Source organism: Setaria viridis, chromosome 9, assembly GCF_005286985.2.
Source record: "Setaria viridis chromosome 9, Setaria_viridis_v4.0, whole genome shotgun sequence".
Classification (NCBI taxonomy): domain Eukaryota; kingdom Viridiplantae; phylum Streptophyta; class Magnoliopsida; order Poales; family Poaceae; genus Setaria; species Setaria viridis.
In genome coordinates this window covers 54,977,444-55,001,286 of record NC_048271.2, presented here as the reverse complement: position 1 = coordinate 55,001,286, position 23,843 = coordinate 54,977,444, and the positions used below count along the sequence as shown (strand labels likewise).

The window sequence follows — 23,843 nt, the reverse complement described above, 5'->3', positions numbered from 1 at the left end:
CATCTAACTAAGTAGGAAATGCAATCCTTTTATAGTAAGTCGTGGAGGTGCAAATTTCTAACCTCGCTTGGTTTACTGGTTCATGATCAGGTTCTCTCTTTTATGATATGCGAAGCGAGTGAAAAGAAAGATGTCTCGAAAAGAACAAGCAACTGAAGCTGGCTTGAGGATGCTGTGGTGGTACTGTGTGTTTTCTTATGATGATAGTGGTCGGCTTGTGTGTAGGTGCCTTCACGGACTACAAAATTTAGACCCGGGACTAAAGTCTATTTAGTCCAAGTCAAAAACAATTTTTGTTGAGGATGGACTAGTGTTTCTTAGTAAAACTACAATCGCTTTCACGAAAAAGGAAAAAAAAAGAACCTACACACACGAGGCAGGAGTTCATCGATCCATGAAAAGGATAGTGTATCTGGGACACTCATATTTCAAATCGTTCTCTACAGTTTTCTTTGGATATTATCCCTTGGTTTGATTTCGGACCGCTTGGACTGATTGTACAATAGCAGTACTCCCAGACTTGGCCTCTGGATCAGATTACAAATGGGGTAGTAGCTTTGAAAACAGAAGGCTAGTAGTAGTACTATGTAATCGTCCTTGCCTACACGGTAAAAAACGTAATAAGTAGTATGACAAAAGGCAGAAACAAAGACTGTCAATTATTTCTCTCGTGTAATAAAATGTCAATGGATGTCATTGAGACCCGCATCTAAAAAGATAAGCCGTCCTGTAATAATGGGATTGAGTTACCGATGGCGCTAATGGGTCTGCTAATGGAGTACACTGCTAAAACCACGAGGAGAGGGAGGGAGATATGGTTTTGGGTTGACAGGCGAGCCCATGACTGTCTGATGAGGCGCAGCACGTCAGCAGATCAGGATGTGTTGTCAACTTTGGTCCTGTTGATCTGTAACCGGACGCAGAGAGTGCCCGTTGGGTAACAAACGCCTCCATGGGCATGGAGCCGTGCAAGTATCCTCGCCGGTTACCCTTCCCGGCCGGCCGGGAGAAACCGATCGGTCCCCCCGCACGCAACGCTGAGCAGAGTCACGAGTCCACCACCATCAGGCATCAGCATCCCAAAACTCCCAGCCGCGTCGCCATCCATCCCCACCGGCCACCACCCTGGCCGCGCGGCGTGCGGTGTCCGAGCTGGACTCGTTGCCGTTACTGACCGGTGGGCTCGGGGAGGCAAGACGAGCGGAGTTGGCAACGGAATCGGAAAGCCCGCCCGGCGCAGGCGCAAGTGCGCAACCCCAAGGCCCCAATGACCAAGCGGCCACCACCATATAGGAGGAGAGGCCCGAGCCGGTGGGAGCAAAGCTGTTGCTGCGAGCAGCAGGGACACGGTTCGTTGCGTTCCACTTCCGCACGACGCCGCTAGCTAGTCCTCCCGGCTCCCGCACCCCCAGCTCCCGCCGCAGCTACCACCACTCCCCCAGCTGCACAAGTGCAGATGCCCAGCCATGAGGCCTGCTGCGGCACCATGTTCTGGGTCTACCTCACGGCCTGCGTCGGGCTCGTCTTGTTCGCCGGCCTCATGTCCGGCCTCACCCTGGGGCTCATGTCACTCAGCCTCGTCGACCTCGAGGTGCTCGCCAAGGCCGGAAAGCCAAAGGACAAGCTCAACGCCGGTAACAATACTCTCTCTCATCTTCCTCCTCCTCATCGTCTCCCTCAGATAGATTCTCACCCGCGGCGGCGCCGCCGGCCGCAGTAGTAGTAACTGGCTAACTGCTTCTGATTCCGTTCTGTCTCTAATCCGTGGTGGGCGCCGCTCAGAGAGGATCCTCCCGGTCGTGAAGAACCAGCACCTGCTCCTCTGCACGCTCCTCATCGGCAACTCGCTCGCCATGGAGGCGCTGCCCATATTCCTCGACACGCTCGTCCCGTCCTACGTCGCCATCCTCATCTCCGTCACGCTCATCCTTGCGTTCGGCGAGGTGATCCCTTTTGCCCTCAATTCATTTGTGATTTGTTCCCCCCTTCTGCAGCTACTTCATGAATTGAGCTAGTAACTGATTCGGTTGCTGCGGCTTCCACTCATGTTATGTTCCCCGCAGATCATGCCGCAAGCCATCTGCACGCGCTACGGGCTCAGCGTGGGGGCCAAGGCCGCGCCGGTGGTCCGGATTCTTCTCATCCTCTTCTTCCCCGTCGCATACCCGATCAGCAAGGTACGCGCGCGGCGGCCGATTTGTTTGCACGAATTAGGGAGGGATTGGAGCCTCGTACTTGGTGGATGCCCCATGCCCGACTGAAATTGGGATGTGACACCACAGGTGGGGCGGGCGGCCGCAAGTAGGAGACACATCGATCGATCGCTACCTGGTTTCATTATTTAATTTTGCAAAACAAAAGGGCTTTTTGTTCCATGCTCGTCTAGTCATCCAAATTCCCCGGGGTCAACATGGGCACTTCTTTTATAAATTGGATTGCGGAACCTGACTAATTCTGCACTTATTTAACATTGCGTCCGCCCCATGACACAATAACAAGTAATTGGAACCGTGAAGCAACAACCATTGTCTTCATCTCCATGTCGCCCAGCTAAATAAATAGAGATGTCTATATATGCCTACGTCTAAATGTGGAATGTGTCTGACTCATCAAGGGAAAAGCAGTTCAGTTACAGAATACTTAATCAGTTTCCTGTTATCTGACTGTTATCAACTAGCAATTCTACAAAATCAATTATTATGTCTAATTGTTAACTGAATATCATAATTTGGCTATTCTACAAAAACGTCAGAAACATACTTTGACCAAATAAGAAAGAGGAAGGCAGCCAGTTTTCTTTCATGGCAGCAACCTGCTTATTATTATGATGTATATATGTATGTTTTACTTTCCCCTTTGCTGTATCTTATTTGGTCATGTATTTGTTTTTGTTTAGTTGTTGGACTGGCTACTTGGAAAGGGCCATTTCGCACTAATGAGAAGAGCTGAGCTGAAGACGTTAGTTGATATGCACGGCAATGAGGTTGGCATACACTTCTCTTCAAAGACTTCTTATCCAGTTTAAACATTTTAATATCTAGTTATTCAAATTCTTGAGTTCATGCTGTGCTATTTTTTTTTTACATGTAGTTTATGCCGTTTGAATTATTGTGCCGATATTACTAATGCAGCTACAAAGTAATCTTTAAAGTTCCTGTTTCTTCATTCATTAGATACTGGATAACTTTTTTCATTATGTTATACCACCTTATAGGAATGAACAGGGACAAATGCCCAAATGTTCCTGATTGTACACTCCTTATGTCCTCAATATTATCTTTTTGACTATTTGATTTATGACTCTCAACAAATAAATAGTGATACGGGTTACCATCTAAAATGTGTCTTGTTACTTTGTTGTTAGGCTGGAAAAGGTGGAGAGCTGACTCATGATGAAACCACTATCATTACAGGAGCTCTGGAGCTCACTCAAAAGATTGCAAAAGACGCCATGACTTCTATATCTGAAACATTTTCACTTGACATAAATGCTAAGCTGGACCTGTATGAATCTTCTTCAACTTAAAGCATTTGCGCTCTCTAATTGTTATATGCTATTGATAGAACTATTTTCCTCCCTGTAGGCATACAATGGATATGATAATGACTAGAGGGCATAGTCGTGTTCCTATATACTCGGGGAGTCCAAGCAATATCATTGGGCTTATATTGGTGAGTGAGCTAAATAGATTTTTACTTTTTTTGAGGGTCATAGATTTTTACTTTTGAATAATATCAATTTCTTCCCAGCTCTTTTTGTTGTCCTTTTTACCAGGGGAATCCTTAATGTCCTTAATGTCAATGAAATGAATGATTTGCAAATTTGCTATTTATTTTATGACCAATGGCATTTATGTTACAGGTGATTAAGTTACAATAGTCCTAGTGGGTGCGTGTGTGTGTTTGGGTCTCTGTATGACTACTCCTTCTATTAATGCAATGACACGCAGCTCTCCTGCGTGTTCGAGAGAAAAAAAGACCAATGGTAAAATTCCCTTTCATTTCAGGTTAAAAACTTGATTACTTGCCGAACTGAAGATGAAGTGCCCATACGAAATGTTACTATCAGAAAAATTCCAAGGTATATCTGTCCAGCCTGTAGCTCTAGCGGTGACCATAAATTCTTTCTGATTTGCGCGATCTTATTTTGAGGAGCATAAGTGCATATGCACTCATTGCGTTCAATATGTTCTTCACAAATTTTGTTTTGGATAAGTGCATATGCACTCATTGCGTTCAATATGTTCTTCATAAAATTTTGTTTTGGATAAAATCGGTGCATATATTTCTCCTTAGTAATCTGCATTGATTGTCTTCTAATTTCGACAAAATGTTGCCACTGTTCTGTATATCAGGGTGAATGATGATCTTCCTCTCTATGACATTCTAAATGAGTTCCAGAAAGGTCACAGCCACATGGCTGTGGTAGTTAAAAGAACAAAGGAAGCAGGAGCATCCAATGGAAAGCAAAAGAGCACTACTGCAGATTATAAAATAAACCCCAAAGATGCTCATTCTGATGGTACATGCCTTTTAAATTTTTTCCTAGTAATTTGTCTTCCGTGATTAAACTTCAATTTTAATGTTTTTTTCTGTGTACGAACTAGTATTCCATTAGCCTTTGCTGGTCGCATGTCTTTCCAGGAAATAGCTGTCACTTGTCTTTGGCTGATCAGTTGAATGTACTTTCAGGTTCATCCCCTTCGTATGTTAGCACTGCTGGAAGTCGTAGATATAACATAGAGAAGTATGGAGATGGGCGTTCATACAATAAGAAATCAGAAAGGAAGCGGGAAAACATTCTTGATTTTAACACCGATCCACTTCCAAGCTATTCTATGGATGAGGAAGCAGTTGGAATAATCACAATGGAAGATGTCATGGAAGAATTGCTACAGGTTGGACTGGACATTTTCTTAATTGTTCTCATTAGTTCGCAAAAAAGTATTTAAATTGTTCACAGAGTGCTTTCGGATAAGTGACCTTATAACATTGATTAATGATGCTGTGAGCGTTCTCTATATCCCATCGGAACATCATTATACTTGCAGCATTTTAGACATCCCATGAAATTAATAGAGAAACAAAAAAAAATCATAGTTGAACCATGATAATTTGTTTCGCTTCTCTTAGATATTGTAAATTGACATGCCATTTGATCCACAGGAAGAAATCTACGATGAAACAGATGAGTATGTTGATGTACATAACAAGTAAGTGGTTTCACTGTAGCTGCTTGTTATCTTGAACAGCTGATCTGAGTTGCCCAGGACTGACGGTTTCCTTGTTTTACAGGATCAGGATAAACATGTTACCTCCAGGCAAATCATTGTCACCAGCTATATCTCCTGGTGGTGGACCCCTATCTCATGGGCTTCGGAAGACCCCTATGGCATCTCCGCTATCACCGTACAACCATGGTAGTTCTTTCTTACGTTCCCCAGTTTCAAACCATGGTCAGTCACCTGGGATTTTACCCACAATACTTTCTCCTGGAAGATCACCTGCTTCACAAACACCTGGGCAAAGCTCACCAAATTCGAGTCAGGTAGGCACTCATTTTTATGTTACTAACCGTTGTGTGAAATGTGTATTGTGTTTCTGATTTATTTTTTTTCTATCTTTTGAAAGAAGCCTTGAAGGTGATAGTTTCAGCACCATGCTCATGAGTCTTGCTTGTTTTGTAGGATTCAAGAAATTCCAACGGTAAACATAAAAAGGATATTGAGAGCTAAGAGCCCAGAAACGAAGACCGTTACTTCTGATTAAGGTCTCATCTCAAGATGGAACGATCGGACTATGACTTTGCTAGTGTAGGATTAAGCTGCGAATGTAGTAGCACAGCTTTCTTATATGGTTATTGGTCCTTATTTATTTATTGCTTGCCTGTATATATATGTGCTTCAGCATATGGACCTGAGTATGGTCTAATTCTGAACATGTATTGCAGAAGTCTTCCTATGGATTTCTTCTTCTTTTTTGGTTGTCTTGTAGTTACCTGGGAAAAAAAAAACCTAAGTCGTTGGACTTCATATATTTAAGCAAAAATCACCTGATTTTGCCACTTCTGATCCCTGCCCCCATTATGTAAGCATTCGCCTGAATCCACTGTGCTATGGAGAGAATAGTGATGAGTTTGGATGCAGTCAGTACAATGTTATGTTTCTCGGCTGGCTTCACAATGTTTTCATACGACAATGATTCAGATGTCATTGTGCAGGACGCACCAAACTCTTGATTAAGTTGCAGGAAAAAAAAACATATTGCTTTGTGCATAATATCAGGTTTGGTCAATGGTTGGTGTGTCAGCATCAACAGAATGATCAAAGTATTCCAGTCGGCTCCTGGTCCTCCGCTACATTTCTGCTAAATATTTGTGTCCAGTCCAGGTAATGAGCGATGCAATCCCAACAAGTAGCTAGGTTGGTGTGATCCACTGAGAGGCCCTTGAAACTATTAGTTGAGTGATGTTGGGCACGATGTGAGACTAACCATAGAAAAAAGATGTGCATGGACGAGCTACCGCTGTTGACAGTGCGATGAGGAACTGCCACTAGAGGCTGCCCTGAATAAGCAGAGTTTTCCACTTTGCAACCTGAAAGAGGCAATCGGTTGGACCGTCCAAACGACTTGTTAGCGTTGCAATGCAATCTTTCAAGAGAAAATTCCTTATTTGACACTAAAAGATGACCTAATTTTTTTCTTGATTCTGAAAAAATTCATATCCTAACTTTCATTTCTTATTTGACATTTTCGTCATTTTTTTAAGTCAAGTTGGACAAAACGACTATCAAATCACCTTCCAAAATTCATGAAACTTTTTATGGTCATTTAACAATGAAGATGAATCCATGTTGCTTAAAACCGCATATGTACCTTTGCAGTTTTTAAATTAAAATTCATCAAATTCTACTACTTTTTGAAGCATATTTGAATTTTTATGGCACCAAAATAATTTTAAAAAATTATGGGGAAAAAACCTAATATTCCGTAGATGAGATGTAGTCACTTATAAAATTATTTTCCATCATAAGTTACATAGAAAATTATGAGATTCTTCTAATATTTCCCAAACTTCCCATTCTTCATAATTATCTTATGTAACTTATGCTAGAAAATAATTTAATAAGTTATTGCATATGATATGAGAAATACTAGTTATTTTTATATAATTTTTTAGAACTGTTTTCATGCCTTTAAAATTCAGATAATTTGTAAAAGTAGCCTAATTTGGTGAATTTTAATTTTAAAATAATAAAGGTACACGTGTGTTTTTAATAACATGGGGTTCATCTTCATTTATTTTATCACTACAAAAAGTTTCATGAATTTTGGAGGTGATTTGATGGTCATTTTGTCCAACTTAACTAATAAAAGTGATGAAAATGTCAAATGAGGAATGAAAGTTCGAACTCAGTGTTATATAAGGGATAAAAAAAATTTTAGGATCAAGGAAAGAATTAAGTCATCTTCTAATGTTAAATAAGAAATGTCCTCTTCTTTCGCAGAGAAAGGACATGTGGGCGGTGCTGGTGCAGAGAAATTCAGTGCTGCTGAAAAGAGTAACGACCACCTGCGATGATGAAAACTCAGGACCATTTACCTCAAAAAAGAAAGAAAAAAAGAAAAAACTCCAAAATTCAGGACGATCAAAACAGACTGAGATGGTGGCACTGTTGACTGTTGGTTCAATGCGTGGGCGGAGCTCGCTGACTGACTGCCGCTGCGGTGGACCCGCGTTTGCCCAGGGCCAGACGCTGCGTCACTCACCCATCTTCTGGACCTCCCCAATTCTAGACTTGTATGCTTGCAACCGAAGGCATACGCGGATGCTCGCACCGTCGCACGCGCACAAAGCTAGACACCGCTCGCCTTCTAGATCCCAGCGTGACCCACAGGCCGATCCCGTCAAAAATCCTGGCTCTGGACTGGACGCGGGCGCCGCCCCTGCTCTGCCTGCCGTGTACCGAGGGTACCCGTCCGCGCGTCGCCTCCCGCGCCACCACCCCGTCCAAGTCGCCGGGTCGTCGCGCGCATCGATCACCTCCACCCCACCGCCACCACTTCTTATATCGCATCGCAGCAGCCACCCACGACTCCAGCAGCAGCACCCCCAAACGCACAGCTCGAGCACCTGAGGTAGTGATAGGAGCAGAGCAGCTGCTAGCCATGCTCCAGGCCAGAACGGAGCGGGCGGCGGCGGCGAGGCTGTGGGTGCCGGGGATGAGCCCGGGGCCGATGGACGCGGGGTCGGCGCGAGCGCAGGAGATCGCGCGGCGGCGGGAGGAGATGCTGGGGATGCTGCACGACCTCCCCGAGTCTGAGTACGAGCTCTCGCTCACCGACCTCGTCGAGAAGGTCGGGGTCGACGCCAACGAAGAAGCCGCCGACACCGCCGCGCCCGCGCCCGTGCCGCCGTCCGAGGGGAAGGAGCAGCCGGACCCGGCCGCGCGGTCGGGGTCAGGGAGGCCGGCGGGGAAGCCGGAGCGGAGGGCGTCCGCGCGGCGGCGGGACAGCGGGAGCGTCGGCGGCGGGAGCAGCTTCCGCAGCAGCAGCGACGGCGTCCTGCTCAACTTCTACATGCCGCGGTCGCTCACCCGGAGCTTCACCGCGCCGCGGCCCAGCCGGACGCCCTCCATCTCCGGCGGCCGGACCCCCAGCGTCGCCTCCGAGTGCAACAAGAGGTAATCACCCAATCAATCGTCTCCAAACCCTCCGACAACAATCAGTCATCTCATCAATCAAAACTAACCGCGCATCGCCACAGAACTTGATCCGTCCTTTTATTTCCATAATAATACTAGAATGCAAGACAAATTCACATAGCTCATAAAGTAAATTGTTGGGTAATTTAGTTTTTATTATTGCTCTTTTTTATCAAATAGAGATATTAACTGTCAGTCATATAGCATAGGGCCCATCAAATTCAAATCAAATCCATGCGTTGAAAATTGGCACTGACCGCAGCTTAGCAATCCAAGGCCGGCACGACATTTCCAAGGGAAGCACGCCTAGTCGTCGTCTTCTGCCCACTCCCTACCGAAAAGAACGCAATTCTCCCTTCCCACGCTTCCCAGGAAGTCAATTAAGTTTAAATTTGATCAAATTTATACAATATATTACTAACATTTATGGTACAAAATAAATATCAATAGATTAATCATGTAACATATTTTCATACTAAATCTATTTGGACACTATTATTTTTATAACTTTCGTCAAATTTGAAACATACAAATGGTCACCTGAGTTGCTGCTGTGCAGACACATCTTGAGTTGCTGCTGTGCAGACACATCTTTTAGTTTAGATGTCGTGTTACTACTAGCTACTAGCGCATGATCATGCATCATCATGCGTCCATCAAGTAGATAGGCACTGAAGGCTGACAGCGACGGCCTGTGAAAGCGACTCCTGCTAATAAAGCACAGATGGTTACCCCACAACCACATGTTGGAACACGTCTTCCTCACTGAACTGAAGGATTGAACCAGTCCATAGTGCCGTGCACTCTTGTTTGGTAACCACGTACAGTTGGAGTGCGTGGCCGTGGCTCGATTATCTCTGCTGTTTGCTGTGATGATATGATTAATCTTAACCAAATGTGCCGTGCTGTTGGTGGTGGTGGTGCAGGGAGAGGGACCCGGACGCCGAGACCGTCAAGTGCTGGTCACTGCTGTGGGATCGGCGGTGGCGCAAGTCCAGCCGGCGGGACCCGGGCGCGCCGCCCGGCGAGTCCGCCATCCACGTCGCGTCGGCCGCGATCCTCAAAGCGGCCAAGCATTCCGCCGCTTCACCGGGCAAAGTCTGAGCCTGCTCCTAGTTTTTCGGTCACTTGCCCGGCTGCGTTCAGGCTTGCAGGTTGCAGCTCTGTGCATATGCTTTGTGTAATGTGTTTGTGATATACTGATACGTTTTGTTTAGCTTGCACTAGTATAGCCGTGTTCACTTGGGTTGTGTGTGTGTAGAACAGAAACTTGGCTTTCCCCAGGAGCTCGATTGAAAACAAATGGAGAATACAGTTGCAATCACCGTGCAGCTTGTCAGACAGAGCCGTCAGCCGTGTGGTCGATATACTCGAACCACAAATACAAACAAGAATTAAGGACACATGCTCCAATTTCCTTATGTAACAAGCTTTCGGCTGCGGAAAAAAAACGAACTGCCCGCAGAGCTAGCTTCTTTCAGGTTGATGCGCATTGCAAAATTTCCAATCGCTTCCGAATGTAATGCGGCATCACATCATCTAACCAATGTCCATCTACCCCGGTCAAGCAGAACTTACAATCCTTACAATCCCGTCTTGATGGAGATTTCTCGAGACAACAGCACCGCTGATACATAAACCAGACTAGAAGCCATCTATTGTTGTGACACGGCCGATCATGAACAAATGGGAGAAAAAAGAAAAAACCTAATAATACATGGATGACGGATGGACTTGGTGAGTCCTTATTTGCCACCATTCCTCTCGCCTTATTGCAGAAATCCTTCTATTGCAAATCAGCATCGCTCAGTCACTTGGAACTCTGTATCAACAGGGTAAGGGAAAGGTGGTCATGCTCCAAAGCTCAATGTTTAGCTGATGATACCTAGAAGACCCATTAGAAGCTAAAATGTGCTTACATTCGAAATCTTTATCCAAGACTCAAGTGTATTAATGGCCTTCCCGGACCGCTGTGTCTCTTGTGCTAGTGCAACACCGTCATGTAAATTCTTGACTTTACCACAGACAAGAAGAGAGGCCGCGGCATTCAGGACCTGCATAGCAAAACAGAAATCAATCTAAGCTTATAGACACCAGTGGATAAGCACAACAGAAATCAATCTAAGCTTATAGACACCACTGGATAAGCACAGTTCAATTCTACCATTTTTTAATCATTTCTCTAATCTTCAACGGGTACTTAATGCAACAGTTTTGCCCAAATATTAATGATAATCAAGATACCAAATTCGTGTCAGCTAAGCTGCTAAACAAGATGTTAGGTACAGAACACTGGATCCATCAAGGAATATGCAGCCATTTTTCCTGAGGAAGTATAATGCACAGAAGAGAGAGCTAAGGCTAACTTACAAGCGCATCTGCAACCGACCCTTTTTGACCAGCAAGAACATCCTGAAGAACTTTTGCGTTAAATGCTGGATCACCTCCTTTTAGATCTTCCAATGTGCAGCGAGGAATACCAAAGTCCACTATATTGTAATAAATAGAGAAATGTTAGAGCAAAGAAAGTTATACCGTTTCCCCTCATCCACTAGTTCATTGATTCTATTATAATATGCCCTTCTTCAGCAGTCAGCAATCATAACATAGAAAATAAGGTACAATACGAGCCGGAAGTGCAAATTGATGCAACTCAACTAAAATGAGCCAGCCCAAACTGCACAAAAGTGCACCCATTGAAATATACTTGTATACATTTTGAGAGAAAAAGTAAGAGCCACTCTTACATGGATCGAAGAGCATTTTTTCAATCTTTCCTGGAGTAACATCAAGGATATATCCAGGACCTGCAGCATCAAAAAGAATCTTCTGTCAAATACTCAATATACCAGTTGAACAAGATAAAAGGTACTTGAGAAACCACAGCCATTTGTAGCAAAACAGTGGCAGAAACAGAGTGAAACCATTTGGAGTTGTCCATACCTAGTGGGCTTATTTCGTCCAAACCCTTTGAATGGACAACCAATGCTCTCTTCATGCCAAATTTCTGTGCAGCCTTAGCCATCTTGGTAACCTATTGCCAAAAATTGCAGCACTTTAGGTCAATGAGCTTTGCATGGACTAACAATCATATAGAGTTTGCCAATGAAACAGTGGATTACTTCTATTTTCAAGAAAAGTGATGTTATATTTGTGATTCAAGGAAGTATCAGTAATAAGAAAAGGAGCATTCATCTGAAAGACAGATTCATTTTAATGGACTGACTGAAGCTTCCAGCCACCTTTATTTTATCTTTATTGTTTATATGATAATTTTTTTTAAACGAACTATGCAGGAGAGCTGCCGATTATATTAAAAAGAAGATGAAGCCCAGACTGGGCAATACAACCAATGGAAAAAACACTTACAGATAATGGGACATGCAAACATTAACCTATCACTTTGGAAATGATACACTTACAGATATACCATGCTTGCTTGTGTAACTTGTATCGTACAGCTACAAGAAAGGACCAGACAAATATATACTTACTATGTTCTCATGGTAAACACCAATAACAGCATGAGGCACCCTTGCTGGATTCAATAGAGGACCAAGGATATTGAAAACTGTCTTTATTTTCAGATTCTTCCTCACAGGTCTGACAATTTTCATTGCAGGATGATAATTTGCAGACATCATGAACCCCACGCCCACCTCATTGATACACCGTTTAATACCCTTGCAACAGGAAAGAGTAACAAAATTAGCCCCACCTGGCAGGAAACACTATGATTGAAATACAGTATATCAAGGTTGAAAAGTCAAGACAGCAAGCCTTTCCTCATAGGGGATAAAAGAAACATAATATCAGAATATAACAATAGATTAATGCACTCAAGAGCATCACAAGGTTGGAGTGATTGACTATGCAAGCATATAATACACAGATAGGGAAGTTGAACATAGCCAAAATTAAGTGAGCACGAGCAATTTCATCTAACCACCCCTCGATCATAGAATCCATGGTAGGTATAGTCATGTAGGAGTATGTTGTAGTTGACGACTCAAGGGTACGTAAAACTAGTGCAGTTCAAAAGTTCGACAAGCGGAAGTGTTAATAGAGGCAGATAACCTTATTTTCAATTAACAGCACCTTCTTTCTGGAAACATTTCACATAATAGATACGAAACTAAAAATGAGGAGCATGAGCTAAAAGCAGAAGTGTTAATAGAGGCAGATAACCTTATTTTCAAGCATGTTGTCAAATTGGGCATAAGTGGGAGAAAGTAATGGGATGAGCAGCTAGTTTGAAAAACTAAAGCATCAACAAAGCTGTCCTGACATCGAACAAGCAGACATCTAAGCCACAGCATGGACATCTCTGAATAAATATTCTCTTAATCAACAAGGTTGCATTTGAACATCAGGCTGGGTGAGAAACTCCAACTGTAAATGTTGAGATATGTGGAAAGAAAGTCACTAGTATGTGGCACCTTTCAGCCTCAAGATGTGACTAATTGAATCACACGAGTTTACTAGTACACGGTACCATTGGTTTGACTGTAATCTTGCATTCTAATCCACATAAATCAGTAATTGGATATCTAACATTTCAAGTGTGTCCTTTTACACTAATAACCAGGTGGTAGGAATCATATTCAACGGCCCCAACCTACATGTCCATCATACAGATTTGTCGTTTCATTTTCCATGTCACTTGCGTACCGGTTCATAGGTACTAGGACCCTAAGAAATGGAAAAGTCGAAGGACATTACAAAACCCAGCACTTGTTGCCATCGTGGTGCTAGAATACTAGTAAAAGGTAGATGAAGAAATATGTGGCAGTACCTCGGGTCCAAGCTCGATGTTGACCCCCAGCGCCTCCAGCACATCGGCGCTGCCGCACGCCGACGAGCTCGCCCTGCTCCCTTGCTGCACGACGAGCAAACACCGCATCAGCGCCACCGGCCTCAAAACTACAGCCGAATTCGATGATCCAAAAGCGCCGAAAACACGATACCTTAGCGACCTTGGCGCCGGCCGCGGCGGCGAGGATGGTGGAACCGGTGGAGATGTTGACGGTGTCCGCGCCGTCGCCGCCGGTGCCGACAATGTCGACGGCGTCGTCCAGCCCGTCAACCCGGACGCAGCAGCTCAGCATCGCGTTCGCCAGCCCCACGATCTGAACACCAGTCGATAGCAAAGTCAACGGTGAGATCCAATCCATTCCTGTAACGAAACCGGCAGCGCCCTCGCGAACCACACGCACGCACCTCTTCGTAGGTCTCGCCCTTGGCCCTGAGGAGGACGAGGAAGGCGGCGATGCGCGCCTCGTCCTTCTCCTCCAGCAGCAGCCGCAGCGTGTCCTCCGCGTCCTCCTCCGAGAAGTCGGTCCCGGCGATCAGCGCCTCCAGCACCTTGTCGAAGGAGCCGATGCGCGGGGCGGCGGCCGGCGCGTCGTGGTGCTGCACGGCGACGCGGGGGGGCAGCGGGACGCGGCGCGCAGGGAGGGGCCGCGCCTGCGCCGCGCCCCGCCCGCGTAGGAGCGGGGATGGCGCGGGGGCGAGGGGCTTGGGGGAGGCTAGCTTGAGCGAGGCGGCCGCCATTGGAGGTGCGGGGTGCCCGCGCGCGCAGTGGGGGATTCCTTCTGGATTCGGGCGTGGGCCGAGGACGGACAGCAAAGCGGAGATGGATATGGAGCCGGTCCGCTCACGTGGCTGAGTACTAGTTTTATACTCAGAGCGCAGTGTACAACTGGGATTTCAGAGCCGTGCCTGCTGCGATTGAGTGCCACTTTTGTTGACGCATTTGATGTGCCCCCGCGCCACCTACCTACCTCGGTGGCTCGGTGCCGTTCCAAACGTATCTCTGAAGAGGCTGGTTATTTTAGCTGATGGCAGGCTGGAGATCTAGTGAACAGGTCACGTGATAAAAAGAAATTGAAAGGAAGCACGTGATACGCGAGGATGCAACCGATCAAGATCTCGCCGTCGCCACAAACGAGATGAGCAAGTTGCACATCGAGTCAAACAAGCATACAGACACACATACAGAAACCTAGGGCCCATTTGGTAGGTAGCGGCTCCTTCCGGAAAAAAAAATCATCGGCTTCTAGTTCATCTGGAGCATTGGGTTTCGCCACCACTACCTAATATTTTTATTTTAAATATTAAAGCGCAATTGTTTTTTTATTATTTTGCAAAAAAGTTCCTCAACTTTTTTTTTAATCAACCCACGGTCCTTTGTAATAGTTCTTGATGATTTTACAAAAAAATCCCTTTCTACACGCTCGATGGTCAATGCGTTGGTCGTGTCCGTGCGCCGCTTCCGGCCCGCCAGCAGCTTGCGTTGTCCTGCTACCGTAGGAGCTGCCTGATGCGCCACTGTAGCCCGCTTGAAAACCACTGGTGCCGCTAACTATAAAAAAATTCATGAAAGAAAAGAAAAAATAGCAAGCATCACAACTCACTCTGGATCTTGAAACTGGACAATCACTCGCGATGCGTGAAGTTGACGGGTCATGGCGGCGGCGGTGCTGTGTATGGGCGGATCGGATTGGGTTCGGTCGAGGGCAACCATGGCTGGCTTTAGCTCGGTGGCGGCTGGCAGCCGTGGGATGGGGGCGTAGCTTGGATGCGCTTGAGTGAGAGGATATATGGACAGATGGAGGTGAGTGACAGAGTCAGAGAGTGAGAGGATAAGGCTAAGCTGACGCGAGAGCTGGTTTCTGCATCCTCACGCTGACAACATGGCCGCCATGCTGTTCTCCTGTCGCAGTCGATGCACGTGTACGACGCAGAACTCCATGTGCTCTTCCCTCCTTCATGCGTCGCTGGTTGGACTGCCAGCACTGCTGAGTCGGTGCACATCACAAGGCTGGAGGGGCTGACGCTAACAAATCGTGCACGGTGTGGCCACATGACAGCAACAATTAAGTTGTCAAAATATCACCCGAGTTGTTGTCATGTTTATTAGGTTAGAGTTGTGTCGTTGTCAAGATCAGCGGATCAGGACTTAGACTAGTGAATTTCTTTTATGCGCGTAAGCCTCAGATGGTTGCACGGGAGACACGGATTAGACTGGTTCGGGCAAAGGGAGCCCTACGTCCAGTATCGAGGATACTCGTGTTGCCTGCGCAGGGGTTCTGTAGTAGGGGGTTACAGACGGGCGAGAGAGGGATTGGACCCAGGTCTCTTCTGTTCTAGGTGGAGTGTTGATCTCTCGAGATGCCGATCCCTCCTCCTCTCCGGCTCTGGGTTCCGCCTTTTATATCGCAAGGGGCTGGCCGGAGTTACAATTGGGAATCGGGTAAAAGGTAAAGAGTAAGGTGGTAAAAAGGTCTGGCGGGAAGGAGGGCAGGGGCCCATGGCGCTCGACGTCCTGCCGACCCTGAACGCGTGCCGTCGTGCATGCTCGAAGGGGTCGCCGCCGGATGCCAAGTGCAGCAGCTCCTCGCAGGTAGCTACTTCGACGTTCGTAGGTATCAGGATAGATCATGATGAGGGGGTTTCGTCGTCACCTTGCCGTCCGTTAGGGAGGACGGTGGATACCGCCGCTCTGACGATGGCTTGTAGAGAGGGGAAGCTTCACGCCTGTTTTGCCACTTGCGCGGGGCCCGAGGGCGTGCGGGACCCGAGGACGGGGCTGCCCCTTGCTCTGCTCCGGTCGCCGCAGATCATGAGTACTTCGTGACGAATGGGGGCTGGCCACCAGTACTGTAGCTCGCACAGGATGGTTGTGCGCGGGTACTTGCGCCGGGTCGCGTGGGGGGCGCGGTCTCCCTGTGCTCTGCCTTCTCTGCGGTGCATTTATGGTGAGGCCGACGGGGGGCCCCACCGGATTTGTCCTGTCTACGCGGAACGTATCCGAGGAGGACTCTGACCCGTGGGCCTCAACGTGCCCGACTCCTTCGCTCGGGGTCGGGCGAGGCGGAACCTTTGTGGTACAGGGTCGGGGGCTCCCGACCCTGGGGGCGCGGTCGGTCGAGGCGGAAACCCTGCGGAGGGGGGTCGGGTGCTCCCGGTCCTGATGCTGGGGTCGGACGAGGCGGGGACTTGATCACATTTTGGTGGGCCCGGGCCTTCAGGTTTGTTTCCTTAAGCTGCGTATTAGGGGACCGTTGATATTTCCCCCCGACAGTAGCCCCCGAGCCTGTGGTGGAGCGGGAGTGCTCCTCCGGAGGCTCTTTTCGCTGTTTTTGCCGTTGGTTCCTGCATTATGGCGCGCTTGTTTCATTTTTGCCATGCTTGAGGGAGCCTGCAGTTTGTGACCACACGTGTGGTAGTTTTTTGCGAGGCCAGCCCCCGAGCTCCTGCTCGCTGCAGGAAACCGATCGGGAGGCCAGGTCGACTTTTTGATCGTTGCCCCTCAAGCGTCCGTTCGCTAGGACGGAGGGGTTGAGCCGGGCCACGTTATCCGCGTAGGACGAACCGTGATGCTCGTTTGAGCTGCAAACGGGTAAGTTCGAGTGGAGTCCCGGTCCCCGTTCGGGGGGGTCCGGCTCGGGCCAAGCTGGTGGCGTACTCCAATTTCCCGCCAGTCGGTTCATATAGTTCTCGGATCCGTTCGATTGGATCCGAGGGCTCGTTGCCTTTCCCCGTGGAAAAACCATGAACGTTATACTGAGCGGGACTCGAACGTGAGGTTGGGGCGCCCTTGGCGTTTGCTCGCCTGGGTGTTGGCCGCTAGCGGGCCCGTCCCTTCTCACCCCTTGCTCGGGGATGTCCTGGGGCAGCTGTCGAACCCGTGTTGGGCCATCTTTCGAACCCCTGGACCGTATTGGGCCGTAGGGGCGTTTTCAGCCCCGTATCCCTTTCTTACCTCCCTGTGGGTGTTGGGCCGGAGCGGAGCAGTTGGCGCGCCAGGGCCGGTCGTGCGGAGTGTCATGGGCGCGAAGCCCGAAGAGTGGAGTTTATGGAAGTGCCGTCCCGCGGATCGAGGAAGATAGGATGTTTTTTCGCGGCCGATCGTGCGCGCGATTTTCGAAAGGAAACGGGCGTAGCAGGGGCGTACCTGGCGCCGCATTTATGGCGGCCGGGGCGTCGGTTTGGCTTCCCCGGTACTCTTCCTATAAAAGCTGGAACACGCCGCTCCGGTTCCTCTCCTTTCGCGCTCAAGCCTTCTTGCCTTCTAGCTCTTCCTGCGCTCGCTTTCGCTTTCCTCGCTCCCGTTGCCATCTGCCGTGCGTTTCGTCTTCGTCTTCGCTGGTCCTCCTCCCTCTTTGGCGATGGCTTCCTGGGGAGTCTCCCACTTTACCGCCAAGCGCGCCGAAGGTCTGGTGCGGAAGGGGCTCCTCTGCGAGAGGACGGCGGGGGACGAGTGGAGGCTGCCGGAGACGGAGCAGGTTCTGTCGCCGCCCGCCGGCTACGTCGTCTCCTTCGCCCATTACCACGAGCGGGGATTCGCCTCCCCTCCGAGCCGTTTCTTCCGCGGGCTGCTCTATTACTATGGGCTCGAGCTCCAGCACCTCAACCCCAACGGGATCCAGCACATTGCGGCGTTCGTCGCGTTGTGTGAGGGATTCCTGGGGATCGAGCCCCACTTCGAGCTGTGGAAGTACTTCTTCGCGGTCAGCCTCTACCAGAAGACCGGGAAGGCCGGGGGCCAGCATCAGTCGCCTCCGGTGCCGATTGGGTGCGCCGGCATCCACCTCCGTCATACTCGCTCCAAGGAGTATATGACGGTGAAGACCTCTGTGTCCCATAAGGGGTGGCACAACCAATGGTTCTACATGAAGAACTACCCCAACTCCCCCTTGCCGACGTTCACCGGCCGCACCATCGACGTGGCGCCCGACGTGTGGGCGTACGGACCGGTGGAGAAGGAGAAGAAGATCTTCGACCTCCTACAGGCCATCGGGCAGCTGAAGCGGGAGGGACTTACTGGTGCCGGTGTCATCGGCGCCTACCACGCACGGCGGGTGGCGCCGCTGATGCTCCGGGTCCGGCCCCTTGGCGTCATGACCCCCGACACGCCGCCCGAGGGCACCGTCCTGGCGATAGGCGCGCTCGCCAACTCCGAGATCCAGCAACGGCTCCGGGAGGCGCTGGAGGACAAGGACGTCGAGTACCCGGTCCCCGGGCACCCGCCGATGCGCCCGGAGCCGGGCTTCGTGGACCTGGTAAGGCGTCTGGGTCGCTACCTCTTCCTCCTGATGTTCTGCCATCTTGTCGTTCTGATGTTGATCCTCTTTTTCGCCCCACAGGGCTCGCTGACCCGGGTTAAGGACTCTCTCCCGCCGGTGCCGGAGGATGCCGTACGGAGGGCCCTCAACCGTGCTCAGGCGGAGAAGGACAAGCGCCGCAAGGACAAGGAGACGGAGAAGCGGCGGCAGAGGGCCGCCAAGGAGCTCCTACGGTGGCGGAAAGGGGCGGTCGTGTCTGATGACGACGACGACGATGAAGAAGAAGAAGAAGAAGAAGAAGAAGAAGAAGAAGAAGAAGAAGGGGAGGAGGAGGAGGAATGGGAACTGTTTGCCCCCCGTTCGGGGGTTTTAATGATTCGCGACGCACCCCCGCAGACGGCGGCAGGGGGTGCGGCGGCGGGAGCGCCTGTGAGGGATCCGGCTCCCCCTGGTCCAGGGGCCGGGCCTCAGGGGTCGGCGCAGCGCGTGCTCCCAGAGCCTGCGCGGACCGCTCCTCAGGGGGCGACGCAGGGCGTCCCCCGAGGGTCGGCACAGGATCCTCCCCAGAGGGGGACGCGGGGCACCCCTTCAGGACCGTCCCAGGGCACTCCCCAGGAGCAGGCGCGGGGGTGCTCCTTTGCTGCCGGCGAGGGATGTCGCCCCGGCGCCGAGCCGGAGCGTCCCTCAGGGGCCTTCAGAGCCCGCCTCTACCGTAGTTTCGGGTCCGGTGCGGGGCGCCCCCAGGAGTCCGCTCGGGGGGCTCCTCGGGGATCCGTGGGGGCTGCCCCCCCCCCACCGTGCCTGCTGGCGGGGGGCAACGGGGTGGCGACAAGCGGCCACTGCCAGACGCCCCGGGGTCGGCGTCTGGCTCCGAGTCGAAGCGCGTACGTCGCCCCTGCGCTTCGAGGGCGTAAGTTGACTCTCTTCGCATGTCATTTTTCCTTTTTCCTTCCATATGTTTCGATTTGAGGCCTATTCGTCGACGTTGCAGCAGTTCTCCCCGTGGCGTCAGCCCGCGGCTGGCGCCCAAGAAGATGCTGCGGTCGTCGTCCTCCTCTGGGGGACGGGCCGCCGCCCCGCCAGCGGCGACTGGCGGGGCTCCTGGCGTGGCCGCAGGTCTCCCAGCGGAGGTGGTCGCTGGGGGGCCGGTCGTCGGGACGGCGGCGGGGTCAGCCGCCGGAGGGGAAGCGGACCCCACTCCGCCCGCGGCCCAACCGGTCGTTCCTCCGGCCCGGGCCGCGATTCCTCCGGGCCCACAAGCCGGGGAGGTGATTGACCTCGACGCCGACGAGGCGGAGGATGCGGAGACGGCGGTGGGTGGGGCGGATGCCCCTGCTGACGTGGCGAGATCGGAGGCAGAGGGGGCGCTGGTCCCCGAGGGCGCGGCGGCGGTGGAGGTACCGGTGCCGGAAGGCGAGGTCTCCGTCCCGGCTGCTCCCACGGGGGTGCTTCCGGCGGCCGAGGCGGATGTGCCCACAGAGGTGTCGTCGGCGGCCGCGGTGGCGACGGTTGTGCAGGCACCGGAGTCGTCGGTAGACCCGGGGATCTCTGGCGTCGTGATGTCGTCATCGGCGACGACGTCAGAGTCGGGCCCCGTTCCGCCCTCGGCTTCCTCCGTTCCCGGGGCGTGGAGAGGGCACATCCTCCGCTGGTCATCCCGCGACGATCCGCCGCGGCGCCTTTATGCACTGGACGATGCTGCTGAGTGGCATAAGTGGCAGGTGGTGCATGGCGGCGTCGCCCGGGCTCAAGCGGCGCTGACCTCGGCGTTGGGAGCCTTGGCTGACACCGTAGTCCCTGGCAACCAGGTATGTTCGTTTCCGCCGCTCGGTGATAAGCTCCTTTCTTTTTACTTTCTTGTCTTACCGTCATGTTGCTTTGCAGGCTCTTCAGGAGGCCAGCCTGGAGAAATCCAACTTCCTCCGGCGGCAGCGGAAACTCTGGGAGCACTACATCGCCGAGAGGGAGCGTTCCAGGAGTCTGGCCCTGCAGCTCGGTGCTGCCCAGGGGGCCGTTCGCGACCTGGAGGGGCGCGAGCAGGCGGCGCTAGAGGGGGCGCGGCGTGCCGAGGCCAAGCTCCAGGCTGTCGCAGAGAAGGCCCGCCTCGACCTTGAGGAATTCCAGGCCGCCATGGAAAAGGCGCGCCATGACGCCGAGGGGCTAAGAGCAGCTGCTACCGAGCAGGCCCGCCGGGACGCCGAGGAACTGGCGCGGCTGAGGGGGGAGAACGCAGCCCTTCGAGCGGAACGCGACCAATTCCGTTTGCAGGTGGACGGGCTCCAGACCGCCGTGTCCCTCAGTGTCGCCCGGGAACACGAGCTGAAGGCCAAGGCCGACGGTGAGGCTCTTTCTGCTTCTGTATTTCCGTGCTGTTGGTGTTTCGTTTCTTTTAACTTGGTGAGGTTTCTTGATCGGCTCCTGCAGAGGACCTTGCCAAGTTGCAGGCTTTGCTCGACAAGGAGCGCGGCGAGCATGGCGCCTTGCGGGATGCGGTCCGCGTCGTCTGCGAGGACTTCGGCGTCGCTCCGGAAGAAGAGTCGAGCTCGCTGCTGACCCGTGTTCTTGAGGTGCGCCGTCGTCGTCGTGAGATTGCCGTGGACGCGCTTCACCTTGGTGTGCGGCGCGCCTTCGGGGTCTTCGGCTCTCACTATGCCGACATTAACTTTGTCGGGATGAGTGAGGGGTATTGCATCGGCTACACCGACGCCGAGCTGGACGAGATCGACTCCGCGGTGACTGCGCCGGCGGAGGCCCTCGCGAAGCTTCTGGAGGATGAAGCCGTTCCCCCATCCGACCCTGAAGCCAATCCTGCCGGCCCCGAGGCCCCTGCCGCCGCCGACCCTGAAGCCGCCGCCGTCGCCGACCCTGAAACCGTCGCTCCAGCCGACCCTGGGACTACCGCTCCGTCCGACCCTCCTGTTAATTAACTGCATCGGGCATGTGCCCAAAAGACGTTTGTATTTAAGTCAGTCGTTTCGAACTTGTTTGCGTTGGCCATACGGGCCTGTTCTTATGACTTTTTATTTCGCTAAGGAAACCGTTTCCCTTTGTTATTCCTTTGGTTTTTTGAAAGCGTTTGGATGCGTTGCCGGGTGCGTCAGTAAGTTTTTGATGAGCGAAGGTACCGTAGCCGCTGGGGCGTAGGCTTCTCGCAGTCCGATCGCAACTTGGCTGAGTACCGTTCACGCATCCTTATCTTTCTGTAGCCAAAGGTTTTTCGAAAGGGAGTGGCCGGTTTTCTGAAAGAAGAAAAAACGTTTTCTTTTTAGCGGTGCCCAGCGGCTGGGGTCGGAGCCCCCGATAGCCCCCGAGGGGTGTTTGATCCTGGGGCCAGGCCAGGATCGGATACCCCTGAGCTTAAAAGAAAAAACCTTCTTGTTTCGTGAAGGTCAAAACCGGTAGCCCCCGAGGGGTATGCCCCTGAGCTTAAACGAAAAGGCCTGAGCCAAGGTGGCTCAGGGTTTCTTTTTAGCAGAAGAACAAAACTGGTAGCCCCCGAGGGGTATGCGACCTTGGGACGAGGCCAGGGTCGGATACCCCTGAGCTTAAACGAAAACGGGGGCAAAGCTATGTATAAATTATGAACAAGAGCTATGGATAGAAGCGTCTTAGCTGTTGTATGTTCCAGGCGTTGCTGAAGATTCGCCCGTCGGGAGTTGCCAGCTTGTAGGTGCCTGGCCGTAGCACCTGTGCGATGATGAACGGGCCTTCCCAAGGGGGAGTCAACTTGTGCCGACCCCTGTTGTCTTGGACGAGGCGGAGCACTAGATCTCCAACGTTGAAGGCACGACCTTGTATCCTGCGGCTGTGGTAACGCCGTAGGGCCTGCTGGTACTTAGCCGAATGCAGGAGGGCCACGTCTCGCGCCTCGTCGAGTTGGTCTTGTGCGTCCTTGAGCGACGCCTGGTTTCCCTGTTCGTCGTATGCTTTTACCCTTGGTGATCCGAACTCCAGATCGGTGGGCAGGATGGCCTCGGACCCATAAACCATGAAGAACGGGGTGAATCCCGTTGCCCGGCTGGGGGGTCGTCCTCAGGCTCCAGAGGACTGCTGGGAGTTCCGCCACCCATCGTCCGCCGAACTTTTTAAGGCGGTCGAAGATCCGTGGCTTGAGACCCTGGAGTATCATGCCATTGGCTCGTTCGACTTGCCCGTTCGTGCGGGGGTGCGCAACTGCCGCCCAATCCACTCGAATGTGGTGGTCGTCGCAGAACTGGAGGAATCTCTTTCCGGTGAACTGCGTACCATTGTCGGTTATGATGGAGTTCGGGATCCCGAAGCGGTGGATGATGTCGGTGAAGAATTGTACCGCCTGCTCGGATTTGATCTGCGCCACAGGCCTTGCTTCGATCCATTTGGAAAACTTGTCGACAGCGACGAGTAGGTGGGTGAAGCCCCCGGGCGCCCTTTTGAAGGGTCCAACAAGATCCAACCCCCAGACCGCGAACGGCCACGTGATGGGGATGGTTTGCAACGCGTGTGCGGGCAGATGGGTTTGGCGGGCAAAGAATTGGCATCCTTCGCAAGTGCGGACTACCTGGGTAGCATCCGCGACCGCGGTTGGCCAGTAGAAACCTTGCCGGAAAGCATTGCCTATCAGCGTCCTTGGCGCAGCGTGGTGACCGCAGGCCCCGGCGTGGATGTCCTGGATCAGCGCCCTTCCCTGCTCGATCGGGATGCAGCGCTGGAGGATCCCCGTATGGCTTCGCTTGTAAAGCTCTTGGTTGATGATGGCGAAGGATTTCGCTCGGCGCGTGATCCTGCGGGCTTCGGTCTTGTCAGTTGGGAGCGCGTCTCGGATAAGGTACTCGAGGTACGGGGCTCTCCAATCGGTCGGGGGGTCGGCCCCCGCCGCGGGACCCGCCTCGATTTCCATAACCGTGGGGTCGGAGGGCTTGGCTTCCGCGGCCGGGTCGGGCGGGACGGCGTTGTTTCCCTCGGGATTGGTGTTTGGGTCGCGGATAGGTGGCGTATTGCCGACCTCCCCTGACCCGGATCCCGACCCCGAGGCTGGGTATGCCCCGCCGACCCCTGCTGGCTCCGGGTAGCGGATCGAAGGCTTCAGCTG

The 23,843-nt window shown here is 51.6% G+C and overlaps 3 protein-coding genes across 3 annotated transcripts; 2 read left to right on the top strand and 1 right to left on the bottom strand.

The window, feature by feature from the left end:
* Nucleotides 1-1,303: 1,303 nt before the first annotated feature.
* On the top strand, nucleotides 1,304-6,064 carry LOC117840745 (DUF21 domain-containing protein At2g14520). Its single transcript, XM_034721265.2, has 12 exons — nucleotides 1,304-1,634; nucleotides 1,783-1,943; nucleotides 2,064-2,177; nucleotides 2,897-2,983; nucleotides 3,365-3,504; nucleotides 3,585-3,672; nucleotides 4,008-4,081; nucleotides 4,356-4,522; nucleotides 4,693-4,898; nucleotides 5,167-5,213; nucleotides 5,296-5,548; nucleotides 5,688-6,064. Exons 1-12 carry the CDS (start codon nucleotides 1,457-1,459, stop codon nucleotides 5,733-5,735), a joined length of 1,563 nt encoding a protein of 520 aa, XP_034577156.1. The 5' UTR covers nucleotides 1,304-1,456; the 3' UTR covers nucleotides 5,736-6,064.
* A 1,846-nt stretch (nucleotides 6,065-7,910) lies between these two features.
* On the top strand, nucleotides 7,911-10,029 carry LOC117839082 (uncharacterized). The gene is made up of 2 exons (XM_034719329.2): nucleotides 7,911-8,684; nucleotides 9,632-10,029. The coding sequence occupies exons 1-2, from the start codon at nucleotides 8,170-8,172 to the stop codon at nucleotides 9,807-9,809; spliced, it is 693 nt and encodes a 230-aa protein (XP_034575220.1). The 5' UTR covers nucleotides 7,911-8,169; the 3' UTR covers nucleotides 9,810-10,029.
* Nucleotides 10,030-10,099: 70 nt separating this feature from the next.
* Nucleotides 10,100-14,406, bottom strand: LOC117839081 (anthranilate phosphoribosyltransferase, chloroplastic). The gene is made up of 9 exons (XM_034719328.2): nucleotides 13,926-14,406; nucleotides 13,673-13,834; nucleotides 13,501-13,584; nucleotides 12,200-12,388; nucleotides 11,649-11,739; nucleotides 11,453-11,512; nucleotides 11,076-11,194; nucleotides 10,625-10,759; nucleotides 10,100-10,527 (listed from the first exon to the last, which is right to left on the bottom strand). The coding sequence occupies exons 1-9, from the start codon at nucleotides 14,256-14,258 to the stop codon at nucleotides 10,516-10,518; spliced, it is 1,185 nt and encodes a 394-aa protein (XP_034575219.1). The 5' UTR covers nucleotides 14,259-14,406; the 3' UTR covers nucleotides 10,100-10,515.
* Between the last annotated feature and the right edge of the window lie 9,437 nt (nucleotides 14,407-23,843).